This window comes from Artemia franciscana, chromosome 19, assembly GCF_032884065.1.
Source record: "Artemia franciscana chromosome 19, ASM3288406v1, whole genome shotgun sequence".
NCBI lineage: Eukaryota > Metazoa > Arthropoda > Branchiopoda > Anostraca > Artemiidae > Artemia > Artemia franciscana.
The window spans coordinates 16,802,419-16,824,426 of record NC_088881.1 but is presented as its reverse complement, the minus strand read 5'-3'; the positions used below and the strand labels follow the sequence as shown (position 1 = coordinate 16,824,426).

At 34.3% G+C, this 22,008-nt stretch overlaps 1 protein-coding gene across 5 annotated transcripts in view; it reads right to left on the bottom strand.

Annotated features, from left to right (window-relative positions):
- Nucleotides 1-22,008, bottom strand: part of LOC136039350 (double-stranded RNA-specific adenosine deaminase-like) — a 62,255-nt gene extending 40,247 nt beyond the window's left edge. For all 5 annotated transcript variants that reach the window (XM_065723005.1, XM_065723006.1, XM_065723009.1 and 2 more), the window contains exons 1-4: nt 21,860-22,008; nt 13,332-13,420; nt 6,771-6,876; nt 1,156-1,217 (exon numbers count right to left, since the gene is read on the bottom strand). In XM_065723005.1, the coding sequence (XP_065579077.1) occupies nt 1,156-1,217; nt 6,771-6,876; nt 13,332-13,420; nt 21,860-21,927 (325 nt within the window). In that variant the 5' untranslated portion in view covers nt 21,928-22,008. The remainder of the gene's footprint in view (nt 1-1,155; nt 1,218-6,770; nt 6,877-13,331; nt 13,421-21,859) is intronic.

The following is a 22,008-nucleotide window of genomic DNA, read 5'->3' as shown; positions in this document are numbered from 1 at the left end:
ATAATACTAAAAACCCAAAATGAGAAAAAAAAACCGCTATCAATGAACAAATATGTTGACCAAAGAGTAATTACAATAAATATATCAAAACAAATCTAAAAACAGAACCACCACAAACAAAAGTAGGGCTGACGACCCCTAAGTCTTCTAAAAGCCAGAACACCCTTTACAATTTACAGGAGATTTACTTTTACTTTTTCACTTTTACTTTACTTTTTTTACTTTTACTTTTACTTTACAATTTACTTTTATTTTGATAAGTTCGGTTTTCATTAATCGAAAGATCAAGAACAACAACAAGAAAAGACTGAAAATCACCCTAATAGCAAGGTTTATTGAGAACAACTCTTGAAAGTAGACTCACTGTTTAATATATAATTATATTCAATCCTGTAAGTCTCTGCAATTCTGGATTTATTAGTGTAACAAACGAGAAAATATATTTTATTTTCAACAGAATGCAAGTGAGTTAATATTCAAATTGTTTGTGGTAACTACTTCTGATTGAGGTAATTTCTATTAATTTTGGGTTTGCCTTGGTTATTAATAGCAATTTTTGCTCGTTCTGGCTATCATTTGCTCATTGATCGAGATTCAAGTCCATTTTAAGTTTCAATTATCATTTAAATCTGTTTCTGCTCTTCTTTGGTTCAATATATCTTTTCTATTTTGTTTTAGAAACTTCTCTTTTGGAAAATTTTTCTCTAAACCAATTTCTGTTTGTATTTTAAATGATAGAGTTTTTTCATTAGTCAATAAAAGAAGTATTTCTAAAGTTTTTTGTTGGCTTTTCTGCTTAAGAATTAAGATTTTAGTTTGCTACTAAAATTTTGGAGAAACTTTTGCGACATATTTAATAATAATTTTATTATAGAATTTTCAGTGGATGGGGAAGAAGAGTATTATTCAGTTAAATGGATTAAAACCCGAGAGAGAGAGAGAGAGAGAGAGAGAGAGAGAGAGAGAGAGAGAGAGAGAGAGAGAGAGAGAGAGAGAGAGAGAAAGAGAAAGAGAAAGAGAAAGAGAGAAAGAGAAAAGAGAGAGAGAGAGAGAGAGAGAGAGAGAGAGAGATTTCTCTTTCCTGCAGAATAAGTTTGAAAGTTCTGCAAAAGGGTCTATAATTTACAGAAAAAATAAATATACATCGATACAAACCTACTGGACATTCAAGCTCCCTTGAATCATCTTCAGATAGTAAAACATTAACAATTTCCTCTCTGAAATAAAATTACAGATAAATACTAAGAAAAAATATATATACGAATGAACTCACGTTTCCTATACGTGTGTGTACTTACAACACTATTTAACAGGAGACATATCCCCCTGAAGATTTTTAAAACAGAATAAAATTGGCAAAGAAGTAACTAGCTCTTTCTACCACAGGCAATACTCTAGCCTTCCTAACAGCCAAATTTGGGAGGGGGCTCGAGGCCGACTGGAGGGAGAAATTTCACCTAGGCTTTGTTGTCTCCCTCGATTTCGAAATACCAGGAAACACAGAATCAAAAAGGACTTACCCACCCTCTAAATTTTGGAAAATGCCTTTTCTAATTTAAAAATGAAAATAAATCCTTACTCTCGCCCCTTATATGTCCGTGATTTGTCACCCTGAGTGCTGTCTTTGTAAAGAGCTACGTGAGGGGTAGTCCATTTTCCACCACCTACTGCATATGTTGGAGCGCCACGTGTGCCACACATGGGTAGCCCACTTTTCGCCACCTACTGTACATCTTGGAGCGTCACGTAAACCATACATTTTCACAGAAAATAACACCGTTCTACCAAGTTTGGCATATGTCCACTACCCTTGGCACGGTCATAATAACACTTGGCATAGTTCAACCGCGCTTAGCATACTTTCACCGCACCTGCCAGGCGCCACTGCATGTGCATAATTTATGAAACAGGACAACCCCTCAGAGCCTCGTGCCTATAATGCATCATATATATATATATATATATATATATATATATATATATATATATATATATATATATATATATATATATATATATATATATATATATATATATATATATATATATATGTATAATCGAATGTATGTCTGTGTCTCCTGTATGCATTAGTAAACTGTTAATCAGAGCGCCAAGAAAGTTTGAGAAGTTGTTGAGTACATTCTTGCAAAAGTTTTATGCATAAATTCCCCCTCCCAAAGCCCTTGTAATACTTTTTGCACTGTGAAATTAGAAACCCCTGAAGACAAACTGTTTAGTTTAAAAACATGATTTTTATTTTACATGTCCAGAAATTTTCCAGAAGGAAATCATCAGGTGGAGAGGATTTCCGCAGAGGAGGAACTTTCCGCGGGGAGGGATGATTTTCCACAGGAAAGGAATTTTCCAGAGGAGAATTGTCTGCGAGGGTAATTTTCAGATAGAAAATTATCAAATACTTTAGAATTTAAAAATACGATCCATACCCAATATACAGAGGGAATTTCCCACTAGGGGAGGGGGTTTGCCACGAGGGGGATTTTCTGCAGTAGAATTTTCCTGAGATTTGGGGGCCTTGGATTTCCTTTCTTTTGAAATTAAAGCAACGCACGACGAACAAATTAGTACTAAGTAACCAAATAGGGTTCTATCGATTCCTGGCGTCCAGAAAAGGTCCAACTTTTTCTTTCACAAACAGCTAGCAACAAGACATACATGCTGGGACACATAAAGCCGGGAGGGGAAAAAAGTTGAAAACAAAAGTGGATTGTATCGATTCGTGACACCGAAAACAGGTAAATCACTGTCCTTCTCCGATGAGACCCGAACTTTCAGGGTAAGTAGACTGCACCAGGGGGATATAAACAAGAAAGATATTTAGCACAAAAATTTCTTCTTTTTTTTCAATCTGATTCGCTTACGAGTTTCAGGCCAGACAGACACCTTAACAAAATTCAAGACCAAGGAACCTCAATTAATACAAAAACTACGGAGGCATCAGTTTGTGTTGAGTCGGGACGTATTCTTTTGAAGACAAAAGAAAACTCTCTTTCATAAATAATATTGCCATGGATTTACTTAGACAAACAAAAAAATACAATGAACTACAACGTAAAAAAGATTATTTTAGTAAAATGATGAACTAAAATACGTTTCCAGGAAGTCCCAGTAGAACACCAAAAATTACGCACACTTTCAATCTACCAAAAACTGTATTTGTCATACTGTTGTTACAAATTTAATACACAAAACTGCTCTTGATCGAAAACTTTGACTTAATATTTTATTCAGCACATAAATCTTTTTCAGTATTAGTTATTTCCAGTCATCTGATTGTTACAGCTTGCTTACTTTTTTTTATTCGTTGTTTTGACACATAAAATCGCACTGTTCAAATGCATCTTATTCAATAAAATGCAAGGGACACTCGAGCCATGTAGCTATGTTATAACATGGCTATGAGCCATGTTATTTATCTGTTGTAACAGATAAATAAGACAGTGCTCGAAATGCAAATTGTTTTCTGTTATAGCACTATAGCCTTTAGAATGTTTAGGGGACAATAGGCCTACTCGTGTTTGCAGCAATTTCTCTTTGTTATAAGTTTGACTTGCTTATTCATTTTGAGTTTTATTCGTTTTAGAATTTATTTATTCATCTATATGGGAATATGTAACCTTTATAGTTGTTGTGATTATTTTTTTCCTGTTTGTTTTGGCAATCATTTATTCATTGATAGTAATTGTTGTTCGTTTTAACTTTTAATTACTATAGAACTTTATTTTTGGTCATCCTAGGTTTAATATAGCTCTTTGATTTTCTTTGAAAAACTTGTTTTTTTTCAGAAAAATTCGTAAAAAAAATTATTTTTTACGTTTTTAAAATGAACTTAAAAGTAGAATTTTTTTTTCTTGAGAGCCCATAGAAACATAACTTGAATGAATACCCAAATAAGCATCCACATATTTTTTAGAACTATTGACTTTATAGACGTACATAACTATGAATTATTATAAAATCAGATAGGTAAAAACGAGAGGCTCAAAACAGATTGACTTTACACAGCATAAATAATCAACTGACATAAGCTGCAAATGCATAATTGAAAAAGGCTTGGTAAGTTGAGGGAAACGAATGAAAAAGATCAAGTTATGTAAAGCACAATATTCATAAATTCTCGAGAGAAAAAAAAAATTTCTATTTTTTGTCCATTTTGAAAACGAGCTTTTAAAAGACTTATGTCTTTTTAAAACTTTATGTCTTTATAGTACATTTTGTGACCACTTCCTTTTACATATGTCCGCTGCTCCAGAAGAAGCAGCTAAAATCAATTCGAATGATGTACTTTTGGTACCTGAAGTACCTACTTTATTTGCCTCATTTCTACCATAATCATACCATTGTTATTAAATATGGTGCTACGGCTATTTCTGATTCATACGAAAGAATAAATACTGTTTTAGCTGATAATGCTGTTTTTTTCTCTGGGTTGTTTGCACCCGTTAATTAGATTGTTTTGCCGTAAGTGATTGTGCGTGATATTTGTGTATACAGATGTTTCTTTGTATTTCTTTTTTCCTAGTACCCCACATGTGTTTTGTTGTTTCGTAACGGGTTAAAAATTAATTATTATTGTAATCACTATAGCGTATAGAGAGTGAGAGGTTCAGGGGTAACAACCCCCTTATTAGTTAGTATAATTTCTGATTATTTAAGATCTATTGTTATTCTCTACTTTAACACATTTTTGTATTTGATTTCCATTCGTTTTCAAAATGATATTCATTGTAATCCAGGCTTGGCCTTTACTTTAAAGTTAAACTTTAGCGTAATAATGCTTCGAAAATAAAAAAAAAATTCTTTAAACATATTTTAAAGGGGCCAAAATGCCAAAATAATTTTCAAGTCGTTATGTTTACATTTTAGAGGAGGATTCGCTGGAAAAATATTACTCCTGGCGAATACCCCGTATCACATAGTGCTTACAAAAAAAAAGAAACCTACCAGTCCAGGGCAAAAAAAAATTATCAATTAAATAGCATCTTATCAAAATAAACAGGTATACATAAAAGCCGCCTAATAGTTTCAAACAGACATAAACTTCTACTTCACAAAAGAAACAATTTACAATACTAGGGGAGTCAAATTCCATTTAACAGCCTAATAACATGCTTAGATCAAATTCCTCCAACCGAGGAGATAATAGAAGTTAGATCCTTTCTCCATATTGATAGGAAGGATCGATCACGAGAATTAGGCATAAAACATGCAGGGTTTCAAGTGTCTACTTCCCCAAAGAAAGAACATCCACTGACTTTTCCATATTCCTTAATACTTGTGTACAATAGCACAACGGTGTATAACGATTAGTCTATACAATATTCCTCCGCTTTCATAAGTCATATGTGGCAATATGACTTCTAAAACCAGGATGATATTTATATAGCTTTTCAGAAGTTCTAAGCTAAATAGCTATCTACTAATTTTCGGGTCTGGTCGTGCCAAAACTGGCATTTATCTATTTGGAATTATTGTAACAAGAAGATTTTTTTTATATAATTATTGTCGTCAGAATTTCGTTATTTTAGAGTTTGAACTATTATTTGAGTAAGTTGTTCATTAACAATAGTCTTTAGCAGTGTTTGAAAAAAGAGCATAGTGCCATTGAAAAAGAATATCGTATTACCCGATTTTTTCCTCGACTACGTATTTTTCTCTTATGGCTTTTTTCCACCACTAATCCACTTCGTGTTATTTTGTATGTTTTTTTCTTATTTTATCATTTTAAGTCCGCTTCTTATATTGGTTTAGTCTATTTTGTTATTTAGTTCCTCTTTTTTCCTAAAATGTGTTATTTGTAGCTTAAATTCTTTCAACATTGTGCTGTTCTTTTTTTATTTTGACTCGAATAGTTTCTACCATAAATAGAAGCATGAAAAAACATACTATTTACAAATCCAAGGTCGTTATAAACAGTCAAAAAATCGGAAATGTATTTTCTAGTTTTTCTGCTCTCTGTTGAGAGAAATAAAACTATTCCTTTAATATAGCGGGAATCTTAATTAAAACTTCCGATAGCGACAAAACCCCTATAGAACCTTTAAGTTTTTACCCCTGGTTCCCACTGCTGCGATTTTGGGCAAAATCCTGCGACATGCGACAAATGACACAAATCGTTCGACAAACGCCGCAAAACCATCCGTTTTGCTGCAATGTCGGATGCGTTCAATAATTTCAACTCATAAAACAAATCGCATGCGTTGTTCTGATTTAAAAAAAAAATGAAAAATGAAAATGATAAAAAAAATGAGTTTGAGAGCCAGATTTGAATTATTCTAGAGTTTGTCGCAGCGACGTAAAAGTCTGCGTTTCTTTGTGAACCTCCATCCGATTCCATCGTACGTCTGTTCCGCCAGAAAAAAAATCGTGTCGGGATTGACGCAGCAGCGGGAACCAGGGGATTGAAAGCAATCCCAAAGTGGTCGAATATACAGCGCGTGAGACAGAGCTGGTGATCGCAAAAATTTGGCCAGATATGCCGTCTCAAAACTATAAACAGTCGTACTTGCAAAATGATTGGGATGTTTCGCTAATTTGCGAACGAAAAATTGTGTCTATGTTAACGTGCATTTTAAGTCGTTCTTTAACAGTGTTTGAAAAAAGAGCATAGTGCCATTGAAAAAAAATGTATATACACATAAACAATTATTTCTCATTTAAAGATACAAGATAATTTACTAAATAAAAGATCTTGAAGGGTGAATAAACAATACATTTTAGGAGTTTCACTTCTGTTCCCAAGCAAGACTTACTTTTCATTCTCCTTTAGTTTCAAGTCATCCAATTTTATTACCTTCTTCAGTATATCTACGGCGGCTAATTTCTTTGCTTCACTTTTGCTGGAAGCAGTTGCTGTTCCTAGGTAAAAAAAAAGAAGCTCAGCAAAAGGAAAACATAATGTTTTTAGCCAAAAGGCAAAGAAAAAACAAAGGTTTGTCAGATTCAAAATAAAACCATAACCACAGAATATTTGCAAATAACTCTTTTACTTCAGTCTGGATAGGCAAATCTAACATTTTTAAACATTTTTCCTGACTGTTTAGAAGATCTACAACCAAGTACTACTGTGGTTACCACATACAGTATGTAAAAAAATTTTTAATGTCACACTTACTCAAAAATAAAATGGCTTTTCTAAAAGGTGAGAAAGGTTTTTCCACTGGATCCACTTGTCTTATTTGCAAAAGCATACTTTTCCTTTTAAACATATTTCTTTCAAATATACAGAGAGTCGACTCGTAATAGATGGCTTCAAAATGACCATTTCTATACGTTTGAATCAAACAGTTTCAAAGTTTCCAAAGGTTTCCATGTTGGAACTACTTCTACTATTAATAATTCACTACAAAACCAAGGTGCCTGAGGCCACCACAGCAGCGTACACTCCTCCTGTCAATCCAATCTATCCAAAGCTAAATTTTTTCTTCAATTCTTCAGTACAGCCTCTTCTCACGCCATTCGAGGACATAACGCTTTTTGCTTGGCCCCAGATAGATAGCCAAAAAGAAAAATCTTTGGTAATCTTTCATTCTTCATCTATAAAACACAACCTAACCACCTCAACCTGTCCTTCATTGTAGTCTTAGAAAGAGGGTATACTAATTTTTTCCTATGGCTTATTGTTTCACATACGGTCAGTCAAATGAATACCTAAAACCTCCCGTAGGCAATTTCTCTGGAAAAGAATTGACTAATTTTTCTTTTGGCTTTCGAGGTACCAACATTTTTAAAGCCAAAATTAACCAACGTCATTACCATAGCTTAAAAGGTCCCAATCTTAGTTCACACACTAATCTGCAACTTCAACACTACTTCTTCGACTGCCAAAAAAATACCCAAGGCCTTGGCTGCTCTACTTTTTACATTTTCGCTGTATCCATCATCTTTATAAATGATACTACCCAGGTAAATGAAGCAATCCATTTTATCAATATTCTCGTTACCCAACACCATCTCTTCACCTTCAGTCATTCCTAGTCTAAACAAATATGGTATGACCATGATCCCAAACAAATTCTTTTTTTTTTATTAGACCTTACGTGAATTGGGGACTTAGACTGCAAGTTCAAAACTGAACGGAAAATCAAGGTTTTGGCCTGTTTCTGGATAGGCTACTCTAGCATCCTCCCCTCCCGAACGGAAATGTGTGGTCCCCTTATCCCAGACAACGTTCCTCGAAGGTCCCAAACCAATCGTATATGGAAATTTGTCAGCATTTATTTGAGCTGCCACTTTAAAGGAAGCACGGTCTTCTAGACTAAAATTTTCCTTGTACAGTGGGGTCCACCTGGCCAGAAACTTGTTGTTTCAGATTTCGTATAATTGAGAGAAAAAATGGGGAAATGCACTAACTGATCGAATTTTCTAATTCTGATTTCAATTTTGGTAATCCCGGACTTGAATTAGTAGGAACAACCTTCCAACCCAGAAAATCCTGAAGAAATTTATATTCGAGACCCCCCCCCCCTTTTCCTAAACAAAGAATATTCCTGCACGACCGATTCTGGATATGCTATTAAGCACATTTTTTTGAACATTTTGGCACCAAAAACATTTCTGTTTCTCAAGTGCCATGGTGTGGCCTCTTTTTCGTAGATTTACTGGAATATCTAAAATCTGCTAGTTCTAGGTTTCATCTATTCATCCATAGTAGCATCTGTTTTTTATAGTTTCTGTTTATTTTAGGTTCCATTTATCCATCCATAATAATTTATGTCAGTTAGAATTAACATATTACTTTATTTCTGCTTGTTTTAGGTTTCAAAATGATTTTTCACTTTTCTTTGAAATATTTCTGAATTTTTTTTTCTAAATAATCAGAACATTATAAATACTCTTATAACAAAACGATTCTAGAACGATAACTTCTTGGTTAAAAGGTTTTTCTTAACTAATTAATTACCAATAAGCAAAATGTACATGTGAATGTTTAAAAATCTAAGCAAAGACAGAACTTGGGAATCTTCCTTTTTCTTTATTTTTCCCATTTTACAAGTGTGAAATGTTCCATTTGAGTTTGGTTTAAGAAATCAATCCCAAAAATACGCTCTTAATAGGGGATCGCAGTCCTTCGTTTGGTCTTCCTAGCTATATCACAAGATGAAACCGAACTTTAAGTTCCTGACACACAATTTTATTTCGAGCATGTTTTTATTTTTAGTACTGAAGCCTGGTAAATAAAACAGCAAATCTTTAATAATATGAGGACTACCATCATAATAAACTATCATTATAACGAAGACTGAATGCTACTCAAAATCCACAAAGATCTAATCACTCCTAAGATCCGATCACCCCTTCGTAAGTTAAAAATACCTCATTTTTTTTAATTTTTAAGAATTAATCCTCCCCCCAACTCTCCCAAAGAGAGCGGATCCGTTCTGGTTATGTAAATCAAGTATCTAGGGCTTGTGCTTATTTTTCCATAAAGTTTCATCCCGATCCCTCAATTCTTAGTGTTTTCCAAGATTTTAGGTTCCCCCCCCCAACTCCTCCCAATGTCACTGGATACGGTCGGGATTTAAAATAAGAGCTCTGAGACACGATATCTTTCCAAACATCAAATTTCATTTAGATCCGATCAACCGTTCGTAAGTTAAAAATACCTCATTTTTTCTAATTCTTCCAATTTAACCGCCCCCACTCCCACCTCCCAGATGGTCGAATCGGGAAAACAACAATTTCTAATTTAATCTGCTCTGGTTCCTGATACGCCTGCCACATTTCATCGTCCTAGGTTAACTGGAAGTGCCTAAACTAGCAAAACAAGGACAGACAGACCGACAGAATTTGCGATTACTATATGTCACTTGGTAGATACCAAGTGCCATAAAAAGTTGTAATATAACTTTAAAAGTAGGTACTGTAGACTGTCATGTTTTTAGCTACCATTGAATTCAAAGCTGCAAAGTAACTAGATGGCAGTTAGGGTCAATTGTTCACTATGCACCTATACTGACTATAAACCACTATCCCCTACAATATTGTGCATCTTTTAATCTCCTATTCCAAATATCAAACGGTTTTTATTATAAACTCCATATATTTCAAGTCTTAAAAATACCAATCAAAATTTATTAGTATAAAAAATTCACGATACAGTGCTTAAGGATACAAAAAAAGACCTTTAGATTGAAACCCAATCATAATAAAAATCAAGCCAGCAAGTTCAACATGTCTGATGACTAGACTGAAGTTATTAAATCCCTATGTTCAAAAACACAAAACTTCAATTTTTTACGAAATAAGCAATATTGATTATGCAGTAATTAATCCTAGTATTATGCAGTAGGCTATTGAGTTAGTTGCTCCCCATCTATTGAGGGAAATTCCATGGATTAGGGGGGATGGAAGCCTATGTCTTATGTCGCAATTTTCAGACTTTCCAAGTCAGACACTTCAGGTCTGTAAGGACGGGGGGGGGGAGGATTACACCCGTACTTCCTTTTTTTGGTGGAATATATTCACTCTAATCCTATACTTTGTATGGTGACGTGGTGAATTACCCCTTATTCTGGAATTGCATTTTTGAGAGAAAATGAGTGTTTAACTGTCCAAGCATTGTTATATAAGGTCGATCTTGCGGCAAAGAACTGGGCCTCGCAGCCTCCCTCATATTTAGGAATGATTTTGCTTTTTATTTTCGAGGTATTCTTACATCAAACTAGCACTTTAATACAAAGAGCGGGAGATCAAGGGGCGGCAGCCAGAATCGTATGTAGGGTAACTCTACATATGATAATAAAAAATAAACATAAATAAAATGGAAATGAAAGCTTTTTCAGGTAAAAGTTATAAACATCATTAAAAAAAACCTGTCCCCCTGCACTTTATGCTAAAATTTGAATGTTTTATCTGAATGATTCAAAAATGAATGCTCATCCAAGAACAATGGGATAAATTTATTTACCACAATGTTTTATTTTCTTCTATACACAATTTTCATTTATTTCTATATCCTTTAAACAGTTCAATATCCTTTCCAAAGGTTTTTAAATACGATCGGTAAATAAAAAACTTGCAATTACTAACTATTCATGTTGCATTCTAAAGTGATTTCAGTTAAGCACAAGTCAAGAGTGGGCATTGAGGGGGAGAGCCTACCTCATTGATTGGGCAATTTTGGTTTGCTTAAAGTTTTAATGAACACAGGCTGGATCCCAGTTGTAGGTCCTTTGTTGCTGAAAGTAGTTAATGAAAGGTTGCCTAGCAGTATTAATGGCTATGAGGTCTTAATATTTCTATTTTAAAGTAGTAAAAATCTAGACATAAAACACCCTGAGGTCCTTCTTTGGCATTTTAGAATGTTTCGAAAGAACACATATATTTTCTAATATTCCTAAATAATCTGGACTCCAACTTGATATTGTTTTGTTTGGGTAGATATTAAAGGTCTTTTTAAAAAGACTTTGTAATAAAAATTTCCCGGATCACTAAGCCTATTTATAAGGTTAAAGAACTATAAATCAGTGACTCTTTAATTACTCTCCTTGATGTAATGCATGCAAAATTTTGGTACCACTAACACCTCAAGAAGTTTCAATATAGTGCATTTTTTACGACAGTCTACAAGGTTCTCTTGCTATTTTATTTTTTATGGACCTTTTTGTCCCACATCTTAATCAAAGACATCATAAATATAAGGTCTTTGATCAGAGAAAAATAGAATCGAGAAAATCAGCTGGAGCCAGGTATTAGCCTTAACAAGAAGGCATACCTATCATTTTCAAACTTTACTACCAGCTTTATAAGCAGTTGGTTATCTTTCTAATCTTGTTACAGGAATTCAAGAAAGGAACTGAGCCTTTTCAACAGTAAAACCATACAAATAGACAAAATGATAAAACATAAAACAATACTTGAGAAAAAATGAACATTTATGCTTTGAAAAATAATTTTTCCACAGTCCTTCATTCAACCATGTCAAACAATTTTTTACAGATTAATGATCTAAGATAACACAGGGTAACATAAAATACTTTTTGAAAATAGTCCAGGATTTTCTAGCTGAATCAGACTAATCTTGATGCTCCGAGTCTGAAAATGACCTTGGTTTGGCTCAATCAGGTCAGAATGTTTTGGTAAAGAAATTTTTTAAAAATAATGTTAAAAAAAAATTCTGTAGATCATCATCAGAAAAACCCCTGGAGATTTTTTTCATTTTCCTCAAGAAATAACGCTCAACGTATCCAAACTCAAAATTTTGGGATTTCACAACATAAATCACCATTTCTTTGATTCCTGTGTGTGAGCAGCTGCTGGGTTCTCTTCAGCAACCACCATCTTCTCTTGTACCTCTCCGTCATTTGGCGCATGTTGTGATGGAACCTTTCTCCCTCCTCGTCACTCATCGGCCCAAGGTTTTCAGGAAACTTCTCCATGTATGAGAACAGTAAGTGCATCTTTACACTCATCAAACACCTCAGTTTTTGAAAGGCCGCTATCATGCTGCTGACGATTATGGAGCGTTTGCTGCCTTTGTGTTCTCCAGGAAGTTGTTCACCACCTGCACAACCGAATTTCCACGCGGAAAACTCTAGCGTCTCCATTGAGCTTTCGAACAATGTGACCTTTATGAGCTGCAGTTTCTGTGGGCCTTCGAAAATGCCGGCCTTCAGCTTCTCAACGGTCAGTCAAGGAAAGGCTTGGCACAGGTAGTTGAAGCACATCCCATCCTTGCCCAAAGCATACGTGAACTGCTTCATTAAAGCTCCATGTGAAGCGATGGGATCAATTTCTTCTCCAAGTCAACAAGAGGTTCGTTCATGATATTTCTTGCCCAAGGTACTAAATGCTATGGCGTCGGCCACCCTTTCTTTACATAAGTAGTGCTGGAATCTGTCTCAACTGTCCCACATACATATAAAGCATGGGTACTATGTGAACCCATACCTGCATAACCTGCATAACCATATTCCTGCATAACCAACATTCCAAAGTAATATCAATCAAGTGAAAGAAATAGAAAATGCAGGTTTATGCCAGGCAATGCAATTTAGAGCCAAACAGCCTCGTAATTACGCATACACAGACGCAGCTGCTTTAGAAAAACAAAATAATGTTGCAATTCAATATATTCTTCAAGAAAAAATGATTGAAGTCAAAGCCCCAGCTATTAGCACATGCGTTGCTTGTCAAGAAGGCCTATGGCTGTATCTTAAAAAGTTGACCTGACAGAGCAAAATGAATGCAATATTTGGACTCAGAACATCAAATTTAGTCTAAATCAGTTGAGAAACCCCTGGCATTTTTTGGCTGTTACCCAGTGTAATATTTACTTTAACAATTTTTTTTTTAGTTTTAACAGAACTTACCAGTAAGGCAACCAGGAGAACCATCAAGTACCAATAATATTTCAAATTTCTTTTCATGACCCTCGCCATGTTCTTCTAACAAAGTGTCCCTAAAAAGTGAAAAATAGGCTAATGACAAAAGTTTCATAAGAGTTCAAAAAGTAAAGATATACAGCAAAACAGAAGCACTGACTCTTGATTAAACTAAAAAAAAAAATAAAAAAATAAGTAAAACAAGTTTTCTTTTCAAATAAACCAAACAATAAAATCTAATACTAAAACAAATATAAACTATCCTGTATATGAGAGAGGACTATCCCCTTCCCCCCCCCCCCTCTACTTCCACAATTCCCTACTTTTATGATAGAAAAATTCAATGTATGCTTTATTGAGGGCTCTGTAGTTTTTACAGAAAGTTTAAACATTTTAAACATTCAGTCAAATTAAGGTCATATTTTGGAAAGTTGTCTATAATTCTTGTCTGGGGCAAAAGTTATGCCATCCACATTTACAAATCATTTCTGTTTGCAATTCTGTAGAGTTTGTGATTTCACATTCTGTCCTATGGGCTGAGGTACAGGAACAGTATCAAATGTATCTCAAAAAGTTGTACCTCCTTTAATAGTTCTTTCATTGGTAAAGGGGAATTGGTAAATGGGGGGAATCGCTATGCTTGCTTCTTAGTCGAAAATAAGTTAAAGAAAAATTGATAAAGGGGAATTGGTAAATGGGGGGAATCGCTATGCTTGCTTCTTAGTCGTAAATAAGTTAAAGAAAAATCCAAAAGAAAAGTAAAGATCCATATTAAAACATAAGATGAGCAGAAATAAAATTATTTAATAACCAAAACTTAATACCAAAAGAAATTATCATCAAGCAATAAACAGAAACCAAAAATAGACAGAAATCAAAATGAATTTCACATAAAATATAAGGATTAAAGATACTAATATGGATGAGAAAATAATACTCAATAAATTTCAATTTATGAAATGAAAAAATTCATTTTATTTTTTCCTCAATCCCTCACATACCAAAGTTTCAACTTGCACCTCCTAATCTTCCAAGATGTCACAAATAAGTTTGATAACAGGGATACATAGTTTCTTTCAATTTATCCCTGCGCCACTCTAAAGTCCTTTATTTACTTAGCCCTATAATATTCCCTGAAAATGTTGACTCAATCTCAAAGCAGTTTCTGAGATGATGCAGATAGAAAATTTGATAGCCTGGATACATAATGTTTGTTTTCATCTATATTGTCACTCCACCAGTAATACATTCTATTCCAACATGGGCTAATAATACCAAAAGTTTTAAACACATTGGAGACCAAATTTTTAGAAATTTTCCCTTTGCCCCTCAACCTAAACCAAATTCAAGGTCCGTTTCCGCATCCCAACACTTTCTGATAGTTTCAATTTTACACACCAAATCATTCCTAAGATGGTGCAGATGTTATCTTGCTACTTAACTCTGAATTCTTACCTCGTTAATAAAAGATGCGTCTTAAAATGTGCAAGAAGGGGGGGGGGGTTGATGTTGTTAGAGAAGCCAAAGGTATAATTTGGCGCTTAAGTTATATTGATTGGAAATCTTCTCAAGACACCATTTCAAACAAGATTTAACATGCTGGCCTTTCTCCCCTAAAAGATAGCAGTGGGAGGGGCAGCATTCATCCTTAAGTTAACTTAACTTACAGGATCCTCAGTACCATTATGGACATGTCACTGTTACAGCACTCTCTAGATGGCTGTCAGTTGGTTCATCAAAGTCATGATTCTCCAAGTCATAGGTTATCTGAATTCTGCAATTTAGACCAAGGGTAAGGGTCTCCCTTACCCTATTCTATGAGTCATGTGTGTAAAAATATTCTCTCCCAAATCAATCCAGGCCATTTTTGAGACTATTTAAGGTTTCAGATTTCAAAACTATATCTAGGAGTGAGTTCCAGTCAGCAACTGCTTGGATCCCCCGAATTGGCAACTTGGTCTATATTTACTTTTACATGTACAGCTGCATCTGGTCTTTTCTTATTTGTTTATATTTCAGTGTGGGCATGTTCAGTTTGAATGGTTGTTATTCATAGCTTAGGTACTTTAATTGTCATATAACTTTGATGAAATTCTAGACAAGTTACTTTTGCTATCTTTGAAAGTGGTTAGGAGAATGAAACTTTTGGGGATGAATCTATAGACTAAGTGGTCTGGGAGGGTATTTTGAGGTACCTGCTTCCATTCATTGTCTCTCTAGAGGGCACTGACCTTTGATGACCTTTAAAAATCTCTATTTTGTAAAAGTGAAACATAGCAAAATAGATCTTCTGCTTAAATGAAGCACAAGAAAAGTATTTTTAGCTTCACAACTTTGCTCAATCCCAATTTATGAGGTTTCAACAAACTGCAAATATATTTCTTAAATTGAAAAAAAAAAGGATTGATAAAGCTTAAAATTCTACTCAAATAACATGAATTGTATTTTCAAAACTAAAACCAGAGAAAAAGAAACTGAGAACTAAAAATTAAGGTAGAATGTAAAGAAAAAAAAATAAGCTAGCCTACCTACCAGGTAGCATAGGCAAATTTCTAAAACATAGAAATCAGAAGCAGGTCACTCTAATTTTTATGGGAATATTCCAATCTGTTTGGGAATGCATCAAGGTGGTGTACTTTCACTGTATCTTTTCAGTATTTGTATCCATAGTGTGCTCTCTTTTTTGTGATTTGTTAAATGTCTCTTATATTGCATATGTAGATATGTATGGGATGTTAAAGAAAAACTTAAAATGGGTTATGGTAAAATAGTGGCTAATTGTGGTCATTATTTTTGAAAACCACTTGCATTGCCATATGGTAGGTTTTGTGATCATTCAACACTTTTCCTGTATGGTATTTCACCTATCCTGAAAAAAAAAGGATCTGGCTGAATTGTATATATTATATTTCTGCTATTGTAAGTTTCTGCTTTATTTACCCTGGTCTTATAGGAACAAGAAAATAATTTGGTAGATTGGGGGCTTCTGACATTATTACTTCTTTGTGGAAGTTAGGCTCAAAATTGGAAAAGAATTAGGTTTAGGTTATTAGGATTAGGATTAGGTTATTTATCTGTTAGTTTTCACTTGAAAGTTGTGTTATCTTTTAGAGTTTCTTTCATTAGTTGAGTTATGGTTGTGTTGTATATGTTTTATCTCTTGCATAGTTGTGTTATTTTTCTTTCATTATCTTTTATTTAATCCACTTGTCTTGTATTTAGTGGGTTAAAAATAAATTATCATTATTATTAATACCTTCCCAGAGTAGGCTACGTTTTGGCCCTGGATTCGTTACTGAAGATTTTATTTCCCTAACCACTTTCCAAGGTAGCAAAAAGTAGCTTGTCTAGAATTCTAACATTACTTTTGTATGAAAATGCTTGAAGAATAATACTCATCCCTGGAGTCAGAAAAATTATATATGTATTCTAGTCATAATTTTTCTGCAGCTGTGCTTAGAAAGATTTCTTTCCTATAGGATGCCCCTATACCTAATCTTGTAACTCCTTTACCATATATAATAACCATTGCCTTTATAATTGTACCCCAGCTGCATTAAATCGGTAAAAAAAAATTATATAGCCTAGCCTAATATCTGGCTCTATTAGAAGCAGGAAGCTATATAACAATTATAAATGAAGTGATAATAATATCTATAGTGTATGCCTAGATAAACCCCTTCCCATATAGAAACATATTAAGAAAACAATTCTTACATCATGCTATTCAGAATAATTGTAGTTAATACATTCTGCATGGGGAGAGCATTTGCCATGATTTCTTTCATTGTTGTACAATTTTTTTAACATATTAATGAAGCATAAGCATGGATTCAACAGGGTGAACCAGAGAAAGTCACCATAACATATTTTTTAACATGCATTTTCTCCATTTCCAGAAACAAATTAAATCCTATCAGCACCATCTTATTACATATTAAATCACATGCTATTAAAAAAAACAAGAGCTAAGAGCTCATATGGCACTGGTGACGAGGCAAGAAGAGCTAAGAGCCAAGAGATCATATGGTATGAGCTCTAACAAAATTCTATAAATCACTAGATTGATTAAAAAAGGAAAATAAGAGGCTTAATGCCGGTCAGGACTTAAAATAAGAGCTCTGAGTCATGATGTCCTTCTAAATATCAAAATGCATTAAGATGCAATGACCCACTTGTAAGTTATAAATACCTAATTTTTTCTAATTTTTCCTCTCCCTTTAGTCCTCCAGATGGTCGAATCTGGGAAAACAACTTTATCGAGTCAAATTGTGCAGCTCCCTGACACTCCTACCAATTTTCATCGTCCTAGCACGTCCAGAAGCACCAAACTCGCCAAATCAGTGAACACATCCCCCCAACTCCCCAAAGAGAGCGAATCCAGTATTAGTCTACCAATCACGTATCAAGGACATTTGCATATTCTATCCACCAAGCTTCATCCTGATTCCTCCACTCCAAATATTTTCCAAGATTTCCCCCTCCAACTCCCCACAATGTCACAGGATCTGGTCGGAATTTTAAATTAGAGCTTTAAAGCACAAGATCCTTCTAAATATCAAATTTCATTAAAATCTGGTCACCCTTTCGTAAGTTACAAATACCTCAATTTTCAAAATTACCCCCGCCCCCCAACTCCACCAAAAAGAGCAGATTCGGTCGGGTTATGTCAGTCATGTATCTTAAACATGATTCTATTCTTCTCATCCAGTTTCATCCTGATCTCACTGCTTTAAGTATTTTCTACGATTTCCGGTCCCCCCCCCCCAATTACACTTGATCTGTTTGAGATTTAAAATAAGAAATCTGAGTTACAAGGCCTTCTAATTATGAAGTTTCATGAAGATCCAATCACTCCTTCATAAGTTAAAAATTCATCATTTTTTTATTTTTCAGAATTAACCCCCCCCCCCAATAGAGCGGATCCGTTCCAATTATGTAAATCACATATCTAAGACTTCTGCTTGTTATTCCCACCAAGTTTCATCTCGATCCCTCCAGTCTAAGCATTTTCCATGATTTTAGGTTCCCCCACCCCAAAATCCCCCCAATGTCACCAGATCCAGTCGGGATTTAAAATAAGAGCTTTGAGACACGATATCCTTCTAAATATCAAACTTCATTGAGATCCGATCACCCATTCATAAGTTAAAAATACCTCATTTTTTCTAATTTCTCAGAATTAACCCCCCCAACTACCCCAAAGAGAGCGGATCCGTTCTGGTTATGTCAATCATGTATCTAGGACTCGTGTATATTTTTCCCACCAGGTTTCATACCGATCCCTCCACTCTAAGTGTTTTCCAAGTTTTAGGTTTCCCCCTCCCATCTCCCAACCAATGTCACCAGATCCGGTCGGGATTTAAAATAAGAGCTCTAAGACACAATATGCTTCTAAATATTAAATTTCATTGAGATCCAATCACCCATTCATAAGTTAAAAATACCTTATTTTTTCTAATTTTCAGAATTAACCCTCCCCCTCCCAACTACCCCAAAGAGAGCAGATCCGTTCCGGTTATGTCAATCATGTATCTAAGACTTGTGCTTATTTTTCCCATCAAGTTTCATCCCAATCCCTCCACTCTAAGTGTTTTCCAAGATTTTAGGGTTCTCCCTCCCAGCTCCCCCCAATGTCACCAGATCCAGTCGGGATTTAAAATAAAAGCTTTGAGACATGATATCCTTCCAAACATAAAATTTCATTGAGATCTGATCAACCGTTTGTAAGTTAACAATACTTCAATTTTTCTATTTTTCTGAATTAACAGGCCCCCCACTCTCCCCCAGATGGTCAAATCGGGAAAACGACTATTTCTAATTTAATCTGGTCTGGTCCCTGATACGCCAGCCAAATTTCATTGTCCTAGCTTACCTGGAAGTGCCTAAAGTAGCAAAACCAGGACTGACAGACTGACAGAATTTGTGATTGCTATATGTCACTGGGTTAATACTAAGTGCCATAATAATGATAAATTAGGATAGGTTAAATGGCAGTTGGGCATTTGTTTGTGCATTTTACAAGGAGAATAGACATAAAAAAATAAGAAAAGTGATAAAAATTCTAGTTTAGGTACTTTTTTTTATCTTGGAAAGGGGTTACTTTGGGAACATAAAACTTAATAAGCATGGGTCCACAGACAAAAGTATGCCACAGGAAGATTTTTTTAAGTACCTACCTCTACTCTTTCTCCCTCTAGAGGGCAGAGACATTTGATGACCTTTAAAATGTTTGTGTAGAAACCTTGCAAAATAGATCTGCTGCTTAAATGAAGTAGAAGAAAATTGTTTTCAGCTTAACAGCTTTGCACAATCCCAATTTACAAGGTTTCAAAGAACTATAAATATATTTCTTATATGTAGGAAAAACTCATTGATATGGCTTAAAATTTTAATCAAATAGCAGGAATTGGTAAAATTCTAGTTAATTGACTTCTTGCTATCTTGGAAAAAGTTTGGGTTAGGAAAATGAAACTTTCTGGGATGGGTCTACAGGCTAAAGTATGTCCCAGGAAGGTATTTTGAAGTACCTACCTCCACTCCTACTCCCTCTAGAGGGCCCTGACCTTTAAAAATATGTGTGTTATAAAAGTGAAACCTTGCAAAATAGATCTTCTGCTTAACTGAAGTACAACAAAATTGTTTTCAGCTTCATAACTTTTCTCAATCCCATTTTATAAGGTTTTAAAGATATGCAAATACATTTCCTAAATTTTGAGAAAAAAAACATTGATATGGCTCAAAATTCTACTCAAATAACAGGAACTGTATTTTCAGAACTAAAGGCAGAGAAAAGGCAACTAGTAACTGAAAATTAAGGTAAAATATTGTTTTGTCAAAATTTCAATAGGTATAGACCTGTCATGTAGGCAAATTTCAGGGCCCTCTAGAGGGAGAAGGAGTGGAGATGGGTACTTCAAATACCTTCCCAGGACATGCTTTGATCAGTAGACCCATCCCTGAAAGTTTCATTTTCCTAACCTAAACCCTTTCTGAGGTAGCAAGAAGTCAATTAACTAGAATTTTACCCAGGAATTGCATTTTGAGAACTAAAACCAGAGAAAAGAACCTGATAACCAAAAATTAAGGTAAAATATTGGTTAATCAAAGAATCAATAGATATAAACCTGTCAGTTAGGCAAAATTTTAAGACTTAGAAACCAGAAGAGGGTTAACAAAGAAGCTTGGCAGTACCTTCCAAGGTTATTCTTTGGTCCTGGATTCATTCCTGAAAATTTTGTTTTCCTGAACTAACCTCTTTCTAAGATAGTGAGAAGTAGAATAGTAGAATAGAGAAGTAGAAGTCAAAGGACATAAAATGTGTCCTATGACTGTTCTGCATATCATGAAGTAAGAATTGTTTTCTTAAAATGTTTCCTTGTAAGAAGGGGCTTATCTAGGCCTTTACCATATTTAAAAATCTAAAAATAAGCAATAAAAAGATGCCTCTGTGACAATAGTAAAACAGTTCAAAATAGGGATGAAACTTTTAATTGACAGTGAACAGATATAAAATTATTTAACTGGATATTTTGAACAGATATACAGTGTTCATCATCAGCAGCAAAACTAAAAGACATGAATAAAAATAAACAAAATTTATACCTAATAAACTAATTACATATATTTTATTGCTCTTATTTTTTTCAATGCAACAGGCAGAAGCAAATCTCTTTAACCTTTTTGGTACTGGTTCATTAGAATTATCTGAAATATTACACGGACAGAGGTCATAGCTCTTAGGTGAGGTGATATTTACTTTATCTGACCTTTGTAAATTATCATAAATTGAATTCAATCCAAATTCACCTGTATCTCTGTTTATGGAATTATTCTTGAATATTTTTTTTTAATTTCAATTGTTTCCCTGAAAATTTGCTTTCAACCTTGGTCCCTAGAAATCAAAGAAACATTTTCAGACAAAATGAAATGACTTGGAAAATTATAGACATGTTACAAAAGGGCCGACATGAAATCTTCAGGCTTGGTATTTTGTAGCAATCTCAATTTTAAATTTTGGTTAGTGCATGCCACATAAGAGCTTCCACAAGTACATGGGATTTTATAAACCCCACTTTGTTGCTCTACAGAAGTTTGATCCTTTCCAGAATTTAAAAAACTAGCCAAAGTATTACTACCTCTTAAAGCTACCTTTAAGCCATTATTTTGTAAAATTCTTTTAGGTTTTTCACTCAACCCTGGAACATATGGTAGAGAACAAAAAAATCTTTATTTTCTGTTGTTTCCAGAATATTGTCAGAAAATTCTAGAAATTTTATCCTTCTTTTTGAAAAAGTCTGGTCAATTAACCAACGCAGAAAAAAGGTTTCATCCCTATTTTGAACTGTTTTACTTTCGTCATGGAAAGGCAGTGTGGTCTTCGAAATTATCTGTGACAATTAGGCTATTAAATTACAAGCCTAGCCTACTATGTGCACTAGCATGAGAATTGGTCAAGTGATTAGCCAAATATAAACTAAAAGGGTTGTAAACTGAAAGGCTTTTACATCCTCTACCTCATGATATATCTTCTTCTAACAGAGATCTCTTGAAGCAAACTAACAGGATTCTTTTTAATGGGCATAATGCAGAATTTTCCAGATCACACATAAATTGACTGATCACTTTAAATTTCATTTAAAAATGCGCTACCTATAAAAAAAAA